Source organism: Leucopleurus acutus (genome assembly GCF_964270905.1).
Source record: "Leucopleurus acutus genome assembly, chromosome: 15".
NCBI classification, from domain to species: Eukaryota; Metazoa; Chordata; class Mammalia; order Artiodactyla; family Delphinidae; genus Leucopleurus; species Leucopleurus acutus.
The window spans coordinates 58,088,503-58,097,202 of record NC_139157.1 but is presented as its reverse complement, the minus strand read 5'-3'; the positions used below and the strand labels follow the sequence as shown (position 1 = coordinate 58,097,202).

At 39.4% G+C, this 8,700-nt stretch overlaps 1 protein-coding gene across 1 annotated transcript; it reads left to right on the top strand.

Moving 5' to 3' along the window:
* The first annotated feature begins 1,453 nt into the window (after window positions 1–1,453).
* LOC309971897 (thiosulfate sulfurtransferase/rhodanese-like domain-containing protein 3) lies at window positions 1,454–7,442 on the top strand. The gene is made up of 4 exons (XM_082855317.1): window positions 1,454–1,637; window positions 4,924–5,097; window positions 5,194–5,353; window positions 5,656–7,442. The coding sequence occupies exons 1-4, from the start codon at window positions 1,565–1,567 to the stop codon at window positions 5,726–5,728; spliced, it is 480 nt and encodes a 159-aa protein (XP_082711443.1). The 5' UTR covers window positions 1,454–1,564; the 3' UTR covers window positions 5,729–7,442.
* The last annotated feature ends 1,258 nt before the right edge of the window (window positions 7,443–8,700 follow it).

Below are 8,700 nucleotides of genomic sequence, written 5' to 3'. Positions count from 1 at the left end.
CATCTTAGTTCAAAGTCAATCCACAAAGTAGATTACACAGAGACTATGGTTACTTCAAATGACTTGGAAAACATAACTGTAAATGTTGTCATTGGTGTAGAAATCTGAAGTCATTTTATTATTAAATTATTGAAAGCTGAATAATTTAAAAGTGCATGCTTAATGAAATTATTCCTTGAACACATACTTTAATAATGCCATTTGTAAACTAATTTTAAAAAATTTCACTGTGAATCCATTTGCAGTTAAATATGGCTTTCATTATCCTTGGGAACCAAATTGAGAATAAATTAAAAATAAGGTAATGGGGCTTCCCTGGTGGCGCAGTGGTTGAGAGTCAGTCTGCCGATGCAGGGGACACGGGTTCGTGCCCCGGTCCGGGAGGATCCCACATGCCGCGGAGCGGCTGGGCCCGTGAGCCATGGCCGCTGGGCCTGTGCATCCGGAGCCTGTGCTCCGCAATGGGAGAGGCCACACAGTGAGAGGCCCGCGTACCAAAAAAAAAAAAAAAAAAAAAAAAAATAAGGTAATGAACCAAGTTGAGAATAAAGTAAAAACAAGGTAATAAGAAACTTTATATGCTGTAGGCTGAATATGCTCCCTCCACAACCACACACCAAGGTGTTCTAATTCCTGGAACCTATGAATATGTTACCTTACATGGCAAAAGGATTTTGTGCATATGATTAAATCAGGATTATCCCAGTGGTCCCAGTGTAATCACAAAGGTCCTTATGAAAGGGAGGCAGAAGGGTGAGAGGAAGAGAAGAGGATGTGACAGCACAAGCAGAGGTCGGAATTAGAGATCTGAAGATGCCAAACTGTTGGCTTTGAAGATGGGGAAATGGACCAATAGCCAAGGAATGCAGGCAGCCTCTCCTAGATGGAAAAGTTTAAGTACAGAAATTCTCCCCTACAGCCTTCAGAAGGAACACAGGCTTGCTGACACCTTAATTTTAGCCTAGTGACTTCTGACCTTCAAAACTGTACGTAATAAATTTGTGTTGTTTTAAGTCAATAAGTTTGTGGTATAGTAGCAATTGGAAACGAACACATTTTATAAATTAGTTGGACCTGACTCTGAGTTATCATCAAATATAGTCAAATATCATCATGTTGTGGGGAAAAGATGACAGCATGAGATTAATACTGACATCAGTTGAGCCAGCTATGGGAGTGAAGAGCAATTCTTAGAAAAGTGCACATGTGCTTTGCTTTAATTCAATGCATGAGAATCCTGTTATGAAGTAAATTGGAGAAATTTATTTACTTTATATATTTAAATACTATCTTTGTTATATTCTCTTTCCACTTTTAAACTTTGTCTCTCCTTAAAAAGATAATAATCATAAACAAAAAAGCAAACCCAACCCTTAGTTTCTTACCAGGCAGTTTTACAGCAGGGCACGTTTCCAAGTCCGCGATTACTCCTAGTGGCACTACCCGGTTCGGCCGGAACCTGGCTGGAGGGCGCTCGAGAGCCCGGCGCGGTTCGCCGGGCGGCGGGAGGAGGAGGAGGACCAGGAGGAGGAAGTGGTTAGTAGCCCCGAGGCTCGATCCGGAGATGAGGCTGCTGCAACTATTGCACTTGAGTGGGCGCCTGGCGATCCTCGGGTCCGCAGAGACTGCGCTCTGGGGTGAGCTCGGGGTTCCCGGGGAAAGGGAGAACGCCTAACCTCGGGCCCCTGAGAAGGGATGGCGTTGGTGAGGGTGATCGCTTCTTTTTTAAAGGCTTCCAGTTAAAAGTCAGACCCAGGGCTTCCCTGGTGGCGCAGTGGTTGAGAGTGCGCCTGCCGATTCAGGGGACACGGGTTTGTGCCCCGATCTGGGAAGATCCCACATGCCGCGGAGCGGCTGGGCCCGTGAGCCATGGCCGCTGAGCCTGCGCGTCCGGAGCCTGTGCTCCGCAGCGGGAGAGGCCACAGCAGTGAGAGGCCCGCGTACCGCAAAAAAAAAAAAAAAAAAAAAAAGTCAGACCCAGTACACTTGGCACCTGGGAATGTAACACCCACTTGCAGTTCTTGTTCCTTCAGATTCCGGGCTACTGGGTTGCTCTCGGGGTACGCACGGAGAGGGAGAGGGGCAAACGTTGCTCCAGGGAGCTCGCGTGGGAAGGCAGTTATAAATGTATGGGTGCTTGACTGAGCAATGAAGGTCAGTTCGCGACTCAGAGAAGTGAGCTCAGTGGCCAGTTCCTGCCGGGGAGAGTTGCAATGAGCCCAGTCTTGCGAGTTATACTTGTGACCCACTAGAGGGCAGCACTCATGGGCTTATGAAACCTACAGTTTCCACGTTAGGGCTGTAATAGTACCACCCCTAATTTTACAGCTGGCGACACAGAAGCCAGAGAAGCGAAGGTGGTCAGTGGAGGAGGTGGGTCTAGAACCCAGAGCAGGCCTCCAGTCCCTTCTCTTTGCTTTACGTGCTGCCTCTCCTTTAGCAACAACCTTTGTGGATAAAGATACAGGGGCCCCAGCGTAACACTTTCTCCCCGCCCCGCCCCGCCCCGCCCCAGTTACTCCATTTTAACTCTTGGTACAGCCTCTGTAGTTGAAGAGGTGTCATTCCTGCAAATTCTGTTATTTGGTTTTACCTTTAATCAGCAATCATTTATTGAGCTCCTAATCTGCCAGACGTCCTGCTGGGGATACAGTTTACTTCACCATTTTGGGGTTAGACACACACAAACCATCACCACACACAGCCCAGTCGAATGAGACTGCAATGGAAAGGACTGAGTTGGAGAAGGTGTTAGAGAAAAGGTGCCTGTTTCATTTAAAAAATTCTACTTGTAATACATGATTATATTCTCATTATATTAAAACAAACAATAAAGCACAGCATGAGTCCCCTTTATGCACTCTCCCCAGATATGAGTATACATAAATATATGTACACATGAAAATACTATGTGTGTTAATATATATAATAGATTAGTATATATATGGATATCTATAGTATCTATCTCTCTGTATATATACTATACACCATAGATATATATATATACTATATACTATAGATACCTATATATAATGTGATCTACACTGTGCTTGCTTTTCTGTAATTTTCTTCTCACCTAGGTATTCAGAAGCTTTCTATGGCAGCACATATAACTCTTTTAACCACTGCATATATTCCCTACTATGAATTACCACAGTTTATTTAACTAGTCCCTTATTGATGGATATTTTGGTTTCCAAGTTTTTTGCTATTATAAAAAGTTCTCAATAATTATCATTGTACATGCTTCTTTGTGCATATGTACAAGTATTTTACAAGGATACCTAGAAGTGGAATTGTTGTATCAAAGGGGAGGTGACAAGTGACATTTAACAGGGTCATAAAAGAGACTTAGAGTATGAGACTTAGAGAAAGGTATTCCCTTTAGAGGGAACAATGTCCATAAATCATGAAGGAAATGTGAAAATAGATATTTATTGTGCACTGTATAGAGTATTTAAACCTCACAGCAACTCTAAAAGGTTAAATAATATTATTCGATTTTACAAATAAGAAGCTAAGTAACAGAGAGTTTAAGTAATCTGCCCAGGGTCACAGAGCCAAGTGGGCAAGCCAGGATTTGAACCTAGGTTTATCTGACTCTAAAATTCCTGCTCTTTCCACTATAAAAATGAGATTAGCGCACATGTATACTTTTTATGTTGCTGGAGGGTAGGATAATTGGGGCAGAGAAGGAATGAGGAGGAGGTTTGGTAAGTTATATTGGTAAGGGGGGGGTGTTGAAGGACATTATAGAACATACTAAGAAGCTTGAACTGTGAATCCTGTAATGTAGGACTGTAGGGAGTAACCAGGTGAGGTTGGATCTACCAGTGTGGAAACAGCAAAATTTGAGTTTATTCAAAGTTTAAGCTCAAAAAGTGAAAATTAGGTATAGCGTGTATTACTCTTGAAAATCCCTCAAGAGAACCACACATCATCTCTCAGTGTTTCCCAAACAGCCAGTTTTTCTTCACTGTAGAAGCAGTCCACTGTTTCTTTGGTTGAGCATCAGATGAAGTGGTTAATTTACAAGTGGAAGCCATGCTGTACAAAAACACACACACACTATAGCTTTAAATAATTAGTGTGGAGTAGACTCATACCGTGAGAGGCTTGGGGGAACTGAGACTCATCAAGGGACCATGCTTGGGACTTCCCTGGTGGTCCAGTGGCTAAGACTCCACGCTCCCAACGCAGGGGGCCTGGGTTTGATCCCTGGTCAGGGAACTAGATCCCACATACCGCAACTAAAGATCCCGCATGCTGTAATGAACATCCCACGTGCCACAACTAAAAAAAGATTCTGCATGCTGCAGTGAAGATCCCGCAGGCGGCAATGAAGATCCTGCCTGCCACAACTAAGACCCGGTGCAGCCAAATAAATAAATAAATAAAATTTTTTTTTTTTTAAAGGGACCATGCTTGCTTCAGGCTTTTGCTTACCAAGTGGAAAGGCAGGAAATCCAGTCTTACTGATTACTCTTCCTGTTCTCCACACCTCCCCCCTACCCCACTCCTTGCTGAATTAGAGAAAGTTAAACGTCGGTTTAATATGACTCTACTATACAAGAAAAACTTAGATTAGGGTAAGATTTACAAACTATTTGCAAAATTCAGTTACCAAATGTTGAATGTGTATTTATAAACTCTCCCTCCAATTAAAGGGCTTGGAGAGAGTAGAATATTGGAGGTGGCCCAAGACCAGCCATAAGTATGCAGGGCAGGAGGATAGGACTGCATCTTATACTGTTCAGTCAGGCTGTATGCAAAATATATACATTGATTATACAGTTTAGTAAAGTCAAAAGATCAATATGGTTAGCTGACCGGAACAATGGGGAAAATTCCTTTGACCTACTCTTTCCAGATATTAATAGAGATGTCATTTTGAAAGTACCTAAATTATTTTATTCTTTCCAGGTTTGAAGTCACTAAAAGGAAGCTGCAACAATTTTTGTACTGCTATTTGTAAAGATGTCACTTATATGGAACTTAAAAACCTCTTGAAGTCCAAAAAAATTATGTTAATTGATGTTAGAGAACCATGGGAAATTCTTGAGTATGGAAAAATCCCCGGGTCTGTCAATATACCATGTAAGTGACATGTGTCTTAACTGATTCATTAGAAATATATATCCAGTAACTGACTGTATCTAAAATTTAATCGAAATTCTTAACATTTTCTTTCAGTGGATAACGTAGATGAAGCTCTACAGATGAACCCAAAAGACTTCAAAGAGAAGTACAATGAAGTAAAGCCATCCAAATCTGACAGTCTAGTGTTTTCTTGTTTAGCTGGAGTGAGAAGCAAGAAAGCTATGGACACAGCAATATCTCTGGGCTTTAACAGGTGTGTAGATGAAGGATAAAAATGGGTTTAAGAGTATGTATTGCAGTATTTCATGAGTATATTTTTATTGGCCTACTGAAGAATTTCTTATAATTACTATGTTAGCAATGGCAGGATAGACTATAGACTCTTACAGACCGAGTCTCTACTTTTCATCCTACAACCTTTCAAATAGGCTCAAAGTCTAAATAGTATGGTGAGAAGCCATTGCATCTCTAAATCTCTAAGTTTCTTATCTCTAAAGTTCCTATGAACCTTGTGCTGTAAAGCAGGAGAACTAATTATTTGATGTATGTTTTTAGTGCTCAACACTATGCTGGAGGATGGCAGGAATGGGCAACCTATGAATTTTCGGAGAAGAAACAAGGAAATTGAATTTTGGCATACAAGCAGGCCCTTTCCTTGTGTACGTGCAGCCTAGGATAGTGGAATAAGCAAAAGAATCAAAATGTAGCCCTGGAACCACTGGTTAATGGGAAGGGGACTTTGTGTAAGTCAATTATTTATTGAATCTTTTTCTCACCTATAAATTGGGAATACCACTTCCCCCTGCCTACTTCCAAAGGCTAATGAGGCTTGCTATAATGTATGTGACTTGCCATGGAAACATAAGGGTTGGGATTCTAAAAATTAATTTTTAAATAGTTTAGTATAGTTCAATAGTATTCCAAAAGACCTGGTTACTTGTATTACCTAATCATAATGTGTGACCACTTCTGTTAATATAGTGCCTATACTCTTCAAAGAGGCTATGAACTAGACCAGTCAATTAAGACTTAACCTTAAAACACCAAGAATCTGGGGTGCAGAAAAGTAGGTGAAATATGAACAATGAAAATACAACATTAGCAATATCCAAAGACTTATGGCACTGTGACCAGCATGGTAGTGATATAATTTGCAGTTTAAAAAAGTAATATGATCTATGGGGAAAGTAATCAGAACAGTGGTTGCTTCTGTTGAAGGAAGGAAATTAACAGGAAAATCAAGGAGGAAAATTTCTAGGGTGATGGAAGTGCTCTATATCTTGACTGAGGTGTTGGTACTTAGGTATATACATTTACCAAAACTCATTGAACACTTTAAAACTATACATTATCTGTAATTACATCTCAATTAAAAATAATGAAAATAGAAAAAAGTTTAAATGCAAATGACTCCCACTAGCATAAGTATATTTCTTTGGAATGTTAAGTCCTACACTTGTTAGTACACTAGTGCACTGGTGAGTGGTAAAACAAATTTGTGCTTTCTTCCATCCATGTCTCTTCAGACCCATCTGTTTTTACTCTCATTTATACAGTCATTCAGAACATGTAAGGCCTGGCAAGTAAACTATAAGGACTTGGTTTTGTCCTAAATGACTTAAGCCATTGGAGAATCTGTGGTAGGTATGTGATATTATCACCTTGAACTTCTATTTCTGATATGTCAGTCTAGTTTCTAGCAAACTCCCTACAAGAACTAGAAAAGCTGGAAAATACACATAATACAGACACAGACACACACACACACACACACACTTTTCAATGTTGGTTCATCCTCTACAGCTTTCCTTCTCCCAGGATCATGACTCTTCAAATCCTCGCTGTCTTTGTAATTCTTTCATGCCTTTAAACAAATTTTATTTATATATTTATATAAACAAATATTACTAGGGCATATATATTAAGGAAGTGAGGATCTGAAGAGCCACAAGCTCACAGAGAAGAAAAGCTATAGACAGTGAACCACCATTGAAGTACTGGGCCCAACCAGGAACAGGTAAATACACCAGGGTATAGACTCTGGGGAAACACACCAGGCTTTTCCAGAAAGACAAAAAATATTCTAAAAGAAAGAAAATACTAAAGAACACAACATTATCTACGTATATGTAATATATACTGAATATGAGTTTAACAAAAGTTATGCAATTAAATTGGGAGGATGATGGGAGCATAAGTCCCAGGGTAGAACAAGTTTGGGGGCGGGGAGGGGGTGGGAGCTGGAAGTGGAGAGCAGGTGTGTGAGAAAGTAAAATCTTCATCTTCCAGAGTAGGAAGTTAAGAGATAATATTTACAAGTAAAAAAAAAAAAAAAAAGGAAACTGGAGGGTAAGCAGAAGAGGAGTACAGTAAAGTGTTTAAGAGCCTGGGACCTGCAGCCCAGATGCCCAGGTTTTAATAAGATTCTAATCCAAGCTCTTGTCACTTACTTGTGACTGGGTAAGTTACTTAACCTTCTGTTCCTGAGTTTCCTCATCTCTGAAATGATTGTTCTGAGAATTAAATGACTTCATAATGTAGAGAGCTTGGAATATACTTGTCACATAATAAGTGCTCAATAAATGCTATAATTATAAGCTTGTTACTTGGAAGTGTGGAAGTAACACAACAGCAGAGAAATGACTAATAGTTGCTCTGGGGAGCAGGAATAAGAAGCAGGGAAAATGGGACTGGGACCTAACATCTCCCTTATGTCTTATAGCAACACTGTCCAAAAGAATTATGATGCAAGCCAGTATGTGATTTTTAGGTTTCTTACACTTAAGTAAAATAGGTGAAATTAATTTGAATAGTGTTTTATTTAGTCCTATGTATCTAAAAAATCATCATTTAAAACATGTAATCAATATAAACAAATTAGATATTTTACATTCTTTTGTTTTGTACCAAGTATTGAAATCCAGTGTGTGTTTTTACATTTATAGCACATTTCAATTCAGACTAGCCACATTTTTAGTGTTCCATAGCCACGTGTGGCTAGTGGCTATCTCACTGGACAGTGCAGCCTGTGGTAATATTTGATGTTTAGAAAGAACACACATCATCAATGGCTGCTAAATCACAGAAAGAGACAACCAGCCATTATATGCCTCCTGATAGGAGATACTTTATACAGTAGTCTATAATGGAAAAAAAAAAATTTGAGCCTGAACCTGATCAAGCTTTTGCATTCAATTACCAATTTATAGAAATACAGAGAAGAAAAGAACATGTTAAGTAGCACCTCAAGGATACACTCATCAAAATACATATGGTAGGAAATTCTTAGTGGACAAGCAAACCAAAATGGGGAATTTTTTAAATGAAATAAAGGAGAAATCCATGAATTTTAAAAGATTTATCAATGAATTGCATGTGTGGTCTTTATTTAGATCCTAAGTAGAATTATTTAATAACATTTATGATATTGAGATAACTGAAAATGTAAACACTGGATATTTGATATTACAAAATTATTTTGACTAACTCTTTTCGGTACAGTAAGACTTCTATTGGGTTTTTTGGGGGTTTTGTTTTGTTTTGTTTTTTAAAGAGCCATTATATCTTAGGATTACATACTGAAATAATTATGGACAAAAT

Coding starts and splice junctions, on each gene's coding strand:
- LOC309971897 (XM_082855317.1), top strand. CDS start 1,565: ATGAGGCTGCTGCAACTATTGCACTTGAGTGGGCGCCTGGCGATCCTC. Junction 5,098..5,193: donor CGGGTCTGTCAATATACCAT/GTAAGTGACATG, acceptor ATTTTCTTTCAG/TGGATAACGTAGATGAAGCT. Junction 5,354..5,655: donor ATATCTCTGGGCTTTAACAG/GTGTGTAGATGA, acceptor GTATGTTTTTAG/TGCTCAACACTATGCTGGAG.